This window comes from Seriola aureovittata, chromosome 22 (genome assembly GCF_021018895.1).
Source record: "Seriola aureovittata isolate HTS-2021-v1 ecotype China chromosome 22, ASM2101889v1, whole genome shotgun sequence".
Classification (NCBI taxonomy): domain Eukaryota; kingdom Metazoa; phylum Chordata; class Actinopteri; order Carangiformes; family Carangidae; genus Seriola; species Seriola aureovittata.
In genome coordinates this window covers 2,765,122-2,779,668 of record NC_079385.1, presented here as the reverse complement: position 1 = coordinate 2,779,668, position 14,547 = coordinate 2,765,122, and the positions used below count along the sequence as shown (strand labels likewise).

Sequence of the window (14,547 nt, the reverse complement as noted above, 5' to 3'; positions counted from 1 at the left end):
ACATCAGTGTTGTCAGGGCGTTTCACCAAATGTCTCTATCAGTGAGCCTCTTCCTCTCTTCCTCTCTTCCTCCTCTTTCAGTCAGAAAACAAATGCAATGTCTATTGCAGGCAACATTTAGTACAACGTAAAATTAATAATAATACAACAAAAACCTAAACAGTCTGATCATTTCAACAAAACAGTTTCAGTTTTTCTTCATCTCTCCTTAGATTTAATCAACCAGCCGCTGTCGCCCGATCACAGCCTCTTACAAACACATCATTTAGAAAGCAGTATAAAACAGTGATTGGATCATAAATGCTGCCTGTTATCTGACTGTCCCTCTCATACAGCTCGTTGATTGGCACTGGCCGTTATCTTTAAAAAAAATCATTCAGTGGTTCCCAGCTATGGGACCTCAGATCCAGGAACAGATCATTTCATTTTATTTCAGAGTTCTGTTCACAATGACCAGAAGTTTAGAAGTAGCGGAGAGGCAGAGGAAGTGAGCCTGATCGGCTATTTTCATAATGCATATCTAAAGTAGCATCAGTTTACATTAGATAGGGACCCACTTTAACAAGCCAGCTGTGCATGTTTTCTCTTGTGTCTTCCTTTACAGCAAAGCAGCTGTTTTACTGGCCTGTTATCAATATGTCTATTAACATGTCATATAAAACGTTTTTTGGAGGGTTGCTTTACTTTATAATTCCTGTTGTAATGCTTTTATTTCCTTGTGTGTTTTTCAGTTTGTGAGATATGATTGAACGGGTGTATGGGTGGTCTGTGACATGAAGAAGGAGATGTGTGGATCCCATTTAGTGGTTGTAGTGGTAAGTAAAGTCTGCAGATCACCAGGGGCCTCTGAAGCAGCACTGCAGGGCTCCCAGCAAAACAAGACAATGTTAACTTTCTAACTAAGGCTACGTCCACAACTGTAACATACAGTTGTGCTGTAATGAGATTAGTGTGCAGTGAGGTAGGAGTGTTGTTTGATGTGTGTTTTACCTTGAAGTCGAAGCTGCAGAGGCTGACTGCGTCACCGTCATCCTTATCCCTGCGCTTCCGCTTCTGTGGAAAGAGAGGCATGATGAGGGCGTGGGCAAGAACAAGCTGATCTACCATCAAACTACTTAATGATGCACAGTGTGGGGAGTCATATCTGCCGTGAACACCTACAACAAGTGGCGTCAGTGTGGAATACACACTAAATATATATAAATATACAGTTTTTTGTTTTTCTTCAGATGCGGTTTAGATTGATGAGCTAAATACGAAATGATCTCAAATTAACATAAACACTTCTCAAATGTCTGGATTTCATGACCTCGTCTGTATTTCTTTAAAGATCCCTGATTGAAAAAGAATGAGAGAGCACTTGCATGTGGTAACAGCTAACATGTGGTGTATATTTTCTTTGCTTTGTGTTGCAGTACACATCCCTGTCTGGGTGCCAAGATGAGACTAGCATGTAGAGAAATTTACAGCCACCCCATTCCTTGCTTGTACTCCAGGCCAGTTATGCTCATTTCCCCCTGTAGCTCTATTGTAAAGCTGCAACATACACTGCTGTAGGTCCTGCAGAGAACAGGAAAGGGTTAATTAGGCAGCGGGACGCTTTAACACCTGCATGCGGACTGTCAGTTAGCAGGTGAGAACAGCAGTCTGGCCTGTTGAGGTCTGAGGGTTGTAAAAGCCCCTGAGGTGCAGCGGTGGCTGCTGGGACCCCCGGGGGCCCGGTCACTGCGCTCCATTAACCATGGAGGCCAGAATGCTTCTGGCTGGACACACAGGATGTCAAGACCTGATTGACCAGCGAGGTGAGGAGGGCCAAAATGGATACATAATGGTCAGGGGTGGCTGACGATGAATGGCCGAGCTTGTGTGTTTGTTTGTTTTAAAGGCGGGTGGTGGTGGTGGTGGTGCGGGGGCATTTCCTCTCCGTCAGGCCAAACTGTTTGTTTTCCCACATCCATAAAGTTTAAGAGCTATCTGCTCGACGAATTCAACTAGACACTTTAAATATTTCCCCCAGCATGCATTTCAGGTGGTGTTGTCGCCGACTGTTGCCTGTAACATACCAGTGAATAGCTTGGTTTGTTCATGTTGGTTGCATCACAATAGGAGGCTGCAAATAACAAAAGATTGTGTAATTCTCTTCTACATAGCAAACTTTCATTCAGTGTCGCAGCTGAGCACAACAGGAGTTTCACTGTTAGCATTAAAGCTAGCTGAGGAGTGAACTGACAACCTGGCACATTAGATAAAGCCTATACATGTACGTGTGTGTGTATAAGTGTATGTGAGAAGGGTAACATTCAGACTGGGCTATGAAAGCCTCAGTCGTGGAGTTAGGAACAGTTCAGCGGGTCAGTCGAAGTCAGCAGCTCATTGTCTGCGAAGCGTGCATGCTCAGTGTGAAAGCTCCCTCCAAGTTAAATATTTGCCTTAAGCTCGGGTCTTACATGTGAGATAAAAACGACACTAGAGTAATCTCTGTGCAAAAACAGACAACGGGTCGAAAGGAGGAGAAAATTAGCCGTCCTGTTCCTCCCACCTTTGGAAATCCCTCCGTCAGCAGCTCGCAGATAGAATAACACACTCCAAGCAGCGACTTGTCCAAAGGTTGGCTGGGTTCAGTGTAAATATCTGACTCAACACAACTCCCTCTGCTCTCTCTGCTCATTACACACACACACACACACACACACTGAGGCTAGAGCAGCTTGTGCAGGTTACTCTGTTACTCATGTGGGGAGTGACTGATAGATTTGTGTGTTACATAAAAAAGGATCATGAAGTCCACACACAACAGAAACACACAGACGATGAACAGCCGTCACCACACACAAGTTTCAGACACAGACAATGAGGCGTTTTACCTTTTCTGTCTGCGCAAGAAGTTTTACCGCTGCCGTGATTCATACAGTTTTCACATACGTTACATACACGTCTCTTGTTACCATGACATCATGTGTTGGACCTTCAAAGAAAAACTAAATCCACCCTATGACCTGACCACCTGCTCGTTCTGACCCAAGCCTGTATTAGATAGGGGGCGAACTAGCCAAGAAAGGTTTAACACACACAGTTTGGTGAGAAGGAGGATAAATATTTACTCGGCAGACAGGAAGAGGTGGAGGGAGAGAGATAGAGAAAGAAGAAAGAGATAAATAAAATACACAAAAAGAGGAAAAAGCAGAGACAAGTTTATGTCTGCAAATCAAATGTAAACACTGAAGAAAGGAGCTGGCAGAGACGCCTGTGTAAGAGTTCTGCCAAAAAGCGTATTGAGTTAGGCAGAGACAGTGAAAGATGCTTACTGAGGGAGTGGGGGCATAGAAAAAAAAAAAGCCACGACCCCCCCAGCACTCATCATTGTTCTGCTTCAGTTACATGTAAATGACAGTAAAACAATAAGCTGGTGACAAGGGGGATGTGTGGAGCCACAGGTATCCCGCGGTGCTACATCCAGTCCAAATGCATTTATGTGGCTAAAAACTACGTGTTTGAAAGATGTGAAGAAAAGAACCTCATATACAGTGCAGTGGCAGGCAGGACCCTCTCAAAAATAATGTTTTTATTTATCAGCTAACGTCATATAAAGTGCAGAAAAAAACTCAAATCAAATCAATGTTTGGTGTGAGCAGCATTTTCCTTTAAAAGACCAATCCTCCCATCTCTCGAGGGAACCTGGCAGGTATATTGTTCCAAGCAGCTTGGAGAACCTGCCACAGTTCTTCTGTGTTTCTTTGTGTGACCTGAGACTGACTCCCTGTGGGGGTCAGACCATCTGCTGCAGGACTCCTTGTTCTCCTTGTCACTGAAGATGTTTGGGGTCATCCTCATGCTGAATAATGAATTTGAGGCCATTAAGACCCCCCCACACACACACACTTCAAATTGTTTTTATAAATTTCTGAAGTTATAACACTCCCTACATTTGAGCTCATGAACTCATGAAATTTTGTTTTGTCAGTACTGTAATCTGGTTGGTGCAATATCTATGTGGGTGGGCAGTAAAAATAGAGCGTTACATCACCTCGATTCCAAGCAGCACACCGTCAGTCCACCAGCCACAGGCTGATGTTGTTGGCCGTTGGCCCCATCTCTGACAACAGTACAACAGTGCTGAGTGTACGGGACGGCCTGCTGCTGTGTGAGTTTCCACAGTTTGGTCATTTGGTATCACCCCAACTGAACGCATTAAAAGAGCTACAGCTAATGACGCCCTGGATTCTTAAAGGCTGGTGGAGGAGCGCTGAGTGTGCAGGAGCTGATGATGACTCGACAGACAGCTAACCTGAACTGAAGGCCAAGGGCCCGGGTAAAATGGGGGTCTAAAATTTTAGGTCTTGTTTAAATATTTATGGTAAAAATGCTTCCTTTTCTTACCTGATTTTCTTGTCTGTCATGACATTACTTTGTGGTGTCCAGTGGGAGGGATGTAAGGTCAGGGGCACACGTCGGCCATCAGTCCTGTCAATCACTATCAGTCATTGTCAACGTCATGATGATGGATAACAGCGGAGTGAAAAAAGGAAAAAGAGGAACATGAACCTTCAAAGACTTCCTAAGTAGAAGGGATATTTTAAGTACCGACAGGTGAAGTCCAGGCTGGTCCAGCTAGCATGGCAGAAGCACACTCAACCACCTTCAGCTAGATGACCTTGGATGACTGCTATTTAACAGATCACTGCCCACGGACACTGTGTTATCAGAGGTATGCCACAACAAGGATGCAGATTTCTAAGCAATCTGAAAGAATCTGAAAACAGCAGCTTTTTTTCCAAAGCTCACTTTCAAAGAAGGCTCCCAAATGGTGAGTATGTGATGCAGGAGTGGCTGCTGTATCCCTCTTCTACCGGGTCTATCTTCTGCTTTTCCTGCCGCCTTTTTGGTAATGGGTAGTCTTCTTCTGAAACCAGCTACAGCTGCTGGAAGCGTGTCAAAGAACGATTAGCTGAACACGAAAACAGTGATGGCCACAGAGTGACCATGGGGGTTCTTAGGTCCTTCTCCCCCCATTGCTCAGTTCTAGGAAGCTCTAGAAGAGTCCTGGTTGCTCCAGACTTCTTCATGTCAGAATGACGGAGGCCGCTGTTCTTCTTGGGAACCTTCAACGCAATCCTGTCTCTGCAGCAGCTCCCTCCTCCCCAAGTCTTGCTTTTTGCTCTGATATGCATTGTCAGCTGTGAGACATTATAGACAGGTGCATGTCTTTCCAAACCAGGTCCAACCAGCTGACTTTACCACAGGTGCACTCCAGTCAAGGTGTAGAAACATCTCACAGATGATCAAAAGAAATGGGAGAACCTGAGCTGGATTTAAAGTGTCATAGAAAAGAGTCTGAACACCTTTGCCAACGTGATATTTCAATTTCTCCTTTTCAATAAACAAACATAATAAAATGTGGGTCTGAATACTTTCTGAATCCACTGTATATTTTTCAGGCCTACATGTAGAAAACAGACCCATAAAATCCTGCACCACTTACAGACATCAACTTCATCGATCACTCTGAGCACAGACACGACTGAAAGAAGCTGCTCACTAATTCATCTGCTCTGTTTGTGTTGACAGGACATCAGCCAGACGTCTGCAGACATCTCTTAACTAGCTATTCAGCAGAGACAGTAAAAATCAAACCCACGCACTGTTCAGTCGACTTCCACGGCTTCACATCTCGTAGCCAGAGATATTATCTCTTCAACAAACACAAGCCGAGAGCTGGGAGCAGTGTGCAGTCGTTCTTCAGTCGATCCCTCTCATAGATGCAGACTCTAGATTGGCTACAAGTCAGCAAACCATCCTGAGTCACGACAGTCCCGAAAGACTGGCAGGTTCACACAGACTGCAACTGTTCACATCACAACTTATAAGAGGGTCATGACTCAAGGCGCCTCTTATCGGCTACGTTATTTTTTCACTTATTAATCTATTAAAACACATTGTAATAACTTAACAATTTCTGTAAAGTAGACATTTTCCTCATGATGCAGCCCTGAACTGAACCACTCACTGCCTACACAAAACAATCAGCGCAGACGTACATGTTTACTAAAAAAAAAGGCACAAAGATCATTCTTGGCTTTTTAAGAGCTGATATCAGATCAGTCATATAAAAATCACGATTCAGCTGTTGCTTTTTATACAAATATGTTTAATCTTCTCATGCCTCATGCTGCATTTTCATTACAGTTTGTGTTTCCTTACCCAAAAAGGGAGGAAATTAAAATTTCAGTTTGACTTAAAACACGTGGATCACGTTGGGTCTCTAGGAGAAAAACCTGATCAGATATGATGCCTGACCGCAGCATTACAACATACATTTATGACCCTCCATCAAAAGCCTGTAAAACATCATAGAGACCTTGTAAAACAGGCTGAAATTTTATTTCATGTAACACGTGTTATGAACTATTAAGAGGCATTAATCCAAGATACTGGACAACTGCAATGCAACATCAAAGTGCGATCTATCCACAGAGGGATGATGCAGCTGTGCTGGGGTCTCTCACTGATATGGATGGGCGTCCACTAGACAGCAGCACCTTGGGATGCTCTGTGTTATCCAGGGTTGCGCGATATAAATCCCGCTGTCTATGGAATGCAGGGGAATCTTCAGACAGTCAGCAAAGTAATGAAATAAGTCTTCCTTTTGAATACAAATTGCTGTTGATATGGGCAAAGACCTTCCCACAATAATTATCAATGTTTGTGTGAAAAGCCAGCTGCGTCTCGGCGGCCGACAGCCACATTAAATCACGTCGTCTGATTAAAGCTGGAATGCTTCTTATCAGACGAGCCACTCTCGAGGGGCTGACATCTCTGGCCGTCTGAACTTGTTGCTCGACGTTACTCGAAAAAAAATAAATAAAAGCTCAGAATCTGACTCTGGGTCTTGTTAATTACCTTCACATTCCACCAAATGGCAGTCTGGTTTGATGTGCTCCACCTTGGCACTGGGATGGAAACCTGACTCACATTCTTGCCATGACAGAAAAGCCCATCAAGGCCTCGGGTCTGATGTAGTCTGAGAGAATGCATCAAGTGCCTCGGGAATGCGTTGCCTTGCCTGCTTCCAAGGTTCGCCTCGGGGCCATTGCTCCCCCCACCTTTACCTGGCCATGCTCCAGGCAGCAGTAAACCCCCCCCCAAACCACTTCAAAGCCCAAAGACCTGGATACAAATGTATTTAAAGGTCTGGCAAAATCTTCGAGCTTAAAGTGGCAAGAGTGAGGTGGGGCAATGAGGGGCAACGAGACAAAGACTCCTCCAGGATTCTTTCATTGCTCGTTGTTAGATTTATAAGTGACAGGTAAATTGGGGGGGGGGGGGGGGGGGGGGGGGGGGGCAGATTGAAAGGGTTACCTAATGAGGTCCACATGGTTTTTGGTGGATGAGCTAAGCGTGCCATGTTTGTGAATCAAAGGCAGCAGGCTGGCACAAGATAAAGAGCCGTTGGCCCTCTCTCCCTCTTCGCTTTTATTTCTCCCCCTCTGCCTTCAGACCAGCGATGGATTGTGTTTTCGGCAGCTGTAAATCCTGGAATGCCTACGCTCTCGTCATGTTGCTCGCTCATCTAATCTGTACGCTATTTTCTGTTTCTAATCAGCTCGTTTCATTTAAGGCCGACTGTAAACCACAAGCAGGCCGGTGTATCAGAGCCAGCAGCTCTCTGTAGGTCATTATGTTCCTCTGGTGGCGAGGATAAGAAATCGGAGCAGGCTGGATTTTCTTTATCCAGCATTTGGTCTGTGGCCACATGAACAGGCCGTGGTTCAGCTATGAAGGAGCCACATAACAATAGTCCCCTGAGTGAGGTATTAGATGTAGATACACGCTCAGTGCTGACAGCTGCCGAAGGGGAGAGCTGGCCTTGAATTTAGAGAAAGTTTTACGAGGATCAAGGCTGGTGATCGCTATGAAGCAATTATTGTAGAGGCCAGGGGCCGTACCCACAAACATCCCACATACGGATTCAAAAAGATGGGACGGGAACGGCTGCTACTCATTGTGAATGAGACCTGTGCCCCCCCGCACACCGTGATTCAACAGTTCAAGTGCCCAGCTACACAACAGGGGGGAAGTTGAGAAGGTTTCAACTTAATGCATCACAATCTTCCTGGAAGCGGAAGCACACTGCTGTTTACTACTCCACTCCACGACACAAAAGAACTTTAACCTTAAACAAAATGGCTTCCCGACACTGACATTGCTGGAGCGTCTGGTGCCGGCAGATACGTCAGAAAACAACTGTCCGGTTTGTAAATGACACGCTCAACGTAACACACCCGGGCCAGACACCGCAAACGACCTTGTATCTGTATGTGTGAAGGCATCAGTGGGCTAAAAGTAGCTCCTAACTGGCGGCGTAATCCGAGACTAATCGAAAGGGTCTGTGGTTCGATTCCCGGCTCCCCAAGTCCGCATATGGAAGTGTCCTCGACCAAGATACTGAAGCCCCAAGTCGCCCTCGATGTATCATTGGTGTCTGAATGTGCATGTATGGAAGAAAAGTGCTGTGTGAACGTGGCTTCCAATATAAAGCTCTTTTAGTGGTTGAAAAGACTAGAAAAGCGTTTTTATAAGTACAGTCAATATAAGAGAAATTCACAAAGCCCTTTAGCGTTAAGCATGTAAATTACACATATTAACTACTACTACTTAGAATACTCAGAAGTTTGATCTACTTGCAGTAGAATATTTTTTACTGCTGATTAACTCTGTATCTGGCGTGAAGTGTTGAGCTGCAGAGAAGATGTTGGATGGAACTACAGAAACAGTGATGTTACAGAGTGGAGCTACTTCACTCACAGATGATCTTTGGCTGAGTACGAACACCGACCGTAATCAAACAACAAACAAGTTTAAATGCGTTCTGTCATCAAGTTACTCATCAGATTACTATTAATTAGCGACAGCTGATATGAGCTGTCACTGCCAACGTTTGTCATTTCAACTGGTGAAAGCAGCTGCTAAAGATGAGAAGCTGCTACCTGAATGTTTCGTACACCGGTCTTCCATAATGAGAAAAGATTAAATAATTGATTTATCAGTGCAGGATCATGTAGCAAATCAGTGTTTAATAACAAACTGAGTGTCAGAACTCAAAAGTGTGAACACTTGAATTTACAGCTGCACTGTAGAGCCTGGCTGTTGTAAAGTAGCGCAGTGGTGGAACACTGGACAGAACACAGTAGATAAGCAGTACTCTTACTTATCTTAATTACAAGATAATGTGTAAGACAGATTGTTACATCAACTACTTTCTGTTTTCCTGTAAACATGTGCATACTTCCACACGTTTGTTAAGTGTGTCTTTATGACAGCATATATTCATGAGTAAATGAGCAACAGTCAAAGTTTAAATTGAAAAAAACAAACAAACATAAAAACAAACAAACATTATTTAGTAGGCCAATTATGTATCATGAGTCTACAACTCAGTTAATCTGCTTTATCAGGACTGTGTATGGGCGGGTTCACCAGATTTGATTGACAGTGCTAGTAACATACGCAAACATCCTCGCAGTTGTCATCACATTATGATTCAAATGTTGCTGAAGGAAATGTTTTCAAAGTGAGGTCAACCCACTTTAAACCAGTGTGAAAAGCAAAAGGTAAAAATCTCTCATGTGTTAACTCTGGTACAAAACTGTGATTTAACAATCTGATTGAAAAAAATGTCTATGTCTTGTGCATGTACATTTTCTTTACTTCAGTAATAATAAACCATTCCCACAAATTTCTCCTTTTGTATAACCCATAATAACTACAACTTATAATACAACCTAAATAAGCAGCTGAGTGGTGGAGGCCGTGACCCTTTGACAACCTTGATTTTACATCTATTTGTAAAGAGAGGTCTAGTGGGCAAATGAACTTTGACCCTATCATTTTCTACCTGGTCAGTAAAGCACTGCCAGCTGCTGTAAAACATATACTTGCAGTTTATCTGTTGCTAAACTAGTTAGCCACAAAGCTAGCTAATGCCATGGCCTGTACCTGTAATTATAAGATAATATCAGTGAAAGACAGCTAATGAGCTGTTAATTGTATATCATTATACTCATGAAATAATGGTAAATAACAGACAATAGACTCTCATGCCAGGACAGTTTCAGTGTGTGCTTGTCTCAAAGTTTAAAGCAGACACACGGTGCAGTTTCAGAATGAATTAGCTAATGTCTGGCCATTACAATTCAACACAGCTGTTCACAACTGGCAATATTAGAAGGATTATTAGACCAGAGGTAAAACAATAGAAATAAACATGCCCACTGAGACAAGTAAATGACAGTGAAAGCTGATTCAGACCCTCCCATGAGCTCAACAATAACTGACTACACTGTGCAAAGTTCTTTGTTTATGTTATGTAGTTGTGTTAAAAAAAAAATAATATCAGCAGAAATACTGTTAACCTTAAAAATCCAATACAGGTACTAAAAGACCTATCTGCCATCTGCTTCTGTTGTTTTCTGTGAGTTAAGTGTTGTTATTGTGGATCGTCAATGAGTTTTGCTGTAAGATTTATTTTCTTATGAGCAATAAAAACTACACATTTTGACCCAATAAATGGAAAAAACAGAATTGCGGCCAACTGCAAAAGTGAAGGAAAAAAAGGTTTTTATACCACAGAATTGAAGAATTTTTCCTAAATACCCTAAAAAAGAATGAACTAAATTGCTTAAAATTTTGGTTGTGATTTAGTAAAATATGTCCCTAATGTAAACAATCAGACATTTATCCTCCAGTCTGGGTGGTTTATCTGAGTCACAGTGGCTGTGGTCCAGTGAGGAGCTGCCCTTTCATCACTGTGACGGTGAACAGCGACACCGTTTCCTGGACATTTGTTGAAAACTCTGGGGTTTGAGATTTAAAGCCAAAAGACATTGTTATGATGGGAAGCAGCGCTGAAGTGTGTTTGCACGAGAGGACAGAAGTCAGCCAGAAGCCAAGTCGCAGAAATGTGCAGACCATAAATGTATATATCATGCACGTACTGTACTGTATATCACAGATGAAGTAAATAAGGCAGGTATCTACATTTCTTGCTGCTGGGAACTGTGTGTCTCGACAGTGGAACCCCTGGTACATTTTTTTTTTTTTAACTTCCCTCTGCTGTAGGTTGTTTTGATTAGTGATAAACGAGCCAAACTGTATGCATGTGTCCTGCAGGTGGTCTTATATAATATGAACATGGCAATATGAACAGGCCTGCTGCACTCACCAGACTGAAGTCCCATTGTGGTCCTGGGGTGAGGAAGGTGAAGGAGCTTCCTCTTCGCAGGGACCTGTGGGAGCAGAGGGAGGGAGGGTCAGACTTCCAACAAAACTACAGTACATCAAAAATCACCTTCTACAGCACAGAGCCTGTTTATCATGGCCTCTCACTGAGGCCTCAATGTCATCTCAAGATCATCCCACACTGTGCTCTGGATAAGCATGACTCAAAACCAATTATGAGAATATTTATGAAGCATCAGATAGATTTAAACCACCAGTGGACTCCACCCTGACCTACAGTCCCAGCCAAACAGTGACTTAGTGAGTTCAAAGCTTTCATGAGGTGAACTGTGACTCAGTGAGTGGTGATGTCCTGAGAAAACATGCACCTCCCGTTACCTACCACAGCCTCAGCATGGTGGAGCTGCAGCGCTGTCCTCCGGTCCAGACCAGGGCTGACAGATCAGGATCCACCCAGTCAGAGTGAAAAGGGCAACATGACTCCCAGTCTACTTCCTCTAAGAAGCCGCATCAGCCACTAAGCTGTGACATTTGAAGGAGGAGTCATTTATCCAACACCTTCCTCCCTCCCAGAGATTTGGAGGGTGCCCAAATGTCTTTTTGGCGGGATACTCTGAAAGGGGAGAGGTTTGCCTTTTTTGGGACTCGGCGGTGGGATCGTCCGGACTGAACACTCCCCCAAAAACCAGCCACGCATACGGTAAATCCCTCTCATGTCAAACAACTTATCTTCAATCCGTGTGATTATTAAAGTATTACAACAAGGTTAGGCCGGATAAGGCCACACTGAAGACCGTTACACAACACATGGCGCTCAGTAAATGGATGGTTACACAGCGAGAAAAAAAACATCAAAGCAGGGCCTAAATCTGTCCTGTACCAACAATAAATTGGATTTTTATTGAAGCACTATTTCACACAGATGAAATACTTTCAATGAGAAGCGTGCCTCAGAGCGCCATACATGGCAAAGTGACTGCAACTTATGAAACTAAGTAAGAGAAGGCGGAGGTTTTCTTGATAAAGACATTAAGGCCTTTAGTAGGAGGAATTTTAATGCCACTTGAAAAAAGAAAAATTAGGAAAAAACCATTTAAAAAAAAAAAAAAAGGTTCCATGATCCCATATTTGAACTCATAAGAAAATGAAAACAAAAGATGAAATGTTAAGACACTGTGGAGTATGTTTAAAGGAACGACCACGCAATAACGGCTCATCATGAAACACAGCGAATCAAACCACCTACATTGCTCAGCTTTCATAACCCAGTGTGGGACTCACACATTATCAGAAATGGTGTCAGAACAGTTTATACTATCCAAGACTTATGTCACGGGGGGCTTTGATGGTGGGACCCTAAAGAGTCATGAGCATCCGGAGAATGTGGAGATGCTCAGAAACACTTGTCCTGTGTGTGTGTGTGTGTGTGTGTGTGTGTGTGTGTGTCCGCCAAGTGCTGCTCGTAAGGCTGAGTCATTCCAGTCATACTGCCGCTCTGCTACTGTTGCTTCAGGCGGCATTTCATCAAATGACACAGCAACTGTCCTGCAGTCAGCACTGCTGGCTGCTGCAGCTCCCTGCACCCGTTCACACCTCCCAAACATGGACTAGTGCTGGGCTACATGTTCATTTATAATCATTCCACATCAGCAGAATGGATAATGTTTTATCTACAGTGGTTGAGTGTCATCATATCAGCTTTGGGTGTTTGTCATCACCAAAAAACAATCCTTAATTAATCTTATATAACTACAAAAAAAAAAAACTTGATTATTCAATTAATCATTTGGTTCAATGTCAGCCTCACACCAAACACCTTCTCAAGCAATTTGTCAGACAAATTTCCAATGCAGAATAGAATCATGAGTTTTGCTAAAGTTGTGGCGCGCTCCCGTCATCTCCATCGTTCGGTGTACGGTGACCGTCCCAGCTGTCTTAACTCGGTCTGTTGTCCACTTTGACGTTCCGATAAAATCAAACATGTTTAATATTATTGTACGTTTTTAGTCTTTGCTCATGCAGATAATGACGCTTTATCCAGCACCCAACAGGAAGCAGCAAACTGAGTCGATGGTGAACATGGAGACTACGAGGAGGCGCAAGTATATGAGTCGTTTGGTGTATGGAAAACTGTTTCAAAATAAGAGTGGAAATCATAAACACAAAGTCCAAACAGTCATTTTAGTGTCAGAACATGAAAATCAGTAACTGGAACTTGTCCACTGTCAGTTAATCAGTCAACTTGATTAATAAACTAATTGCTTTAGCTCAATTGAAAACCCTATTGAGCTGTGTGAAGTCCAGTAACATGACAATGCTCCAAACAGACCTGAGCGCTTCATTTATTCATCACTTTAGTAACAATTACTACCAGCAGTTACTATCAGCACTTTGAACGGACCACTGTTACTGTAGAACAGAAACGTCTGGCAGCACTTAACACAACCCTGCTGTCCAGTAGCTGCTGCACAGGAAGTGAGACATTGTGTGTTTCAGTAACAGTAACAGCAGTCTGCGTGGCAGCGTCCGTCTTTTAGCACTAGCTCTTAACACATGACATTTATAGTAACAGCCACACTTCATACTAGAGCCCCATCGATAATGGATTTTTGAGGCCAATGCCGATAACGATATTAGACAGTAAAAAAATTCAGATATCGATATATCGGCCAACATATATATATGAACACTTGTGAAAAAGAAAAATTGTGTCCAAAATTACATTAGTGCACTGAAACGGTAAACTTCTTTGGGAATTAAATAAAATAACTATAAAAATAAATAACTATAAATAAAAACATAACAACATATATATATATATATATATATATATGTAAAACTTGAATGAAAACAAAGGATGAAATATACATAAAATGCTGTCTATATAACTTGACTTGGCCCGAGCATTTCCACTGCATTCTTGCTTCTTAATAAAAGCATTCATATCAGAGCATTTCAGAGAATATATGCGCAGATACTTATCGGTCAGGCTCTACTTCATAGAGGGGGGAGGCACAATATTGTCTAAATATATGAGTAGGGCATATTTTCAGTCTCTCCAAAAGACATTCGTAGTGCTGCAACTGAGCAGCCAGGTCCTGTGGAGCTCAGTGGGTTAAACTGTGGACTAACACACTAATTAACTAATGTTGGTTTGGACTTCCTGTTGGGACCACCCATGTTGGAACTGTATGCACTGATGCTGCTGTAAGGTGTTTTGGATAAACAGCATGTGCTGTGGAATAACAGCAATAGCTAAAGAGAGAAGGAAAATGAGAAGCTCCCTGGGTGTCCAAGGGGCAAGTTAGGGGT

The 14,547-nt window shown here is 43.0% G+C and overlaps 1 protein-coding gene across 2 annotated transcripts in view; it reads right to left on the bottom strand.

The window, feature by feature from the left end:
* net1 (neuroepithelial cell transforming 1) overlaps positions 1 to 14,547 on the bottom strand; it is a 34,409-nt gene that overhangs the window by 13,696 nt on the left and 6,166 nt on the right. For both annotated transcript variants that reach the window (XM_056367608.1, XM_056367609.1), the window contains exons 2-3: positions 11,219 to 11,282; positions 991 to 1,053 (exon numbers count right to left, since the gene is read on the bottom strand). In XM_056367608.1, the coding sequence (XP_056223583.1) occupies positions 991 to 1,053; positions 11,219 to 11,282 (127 nt within the window). The remainder of the gene's footprint in view (positions 1 to 990; positions 1,054 to 11,218; positions 11,283 to 14,547) is intronic.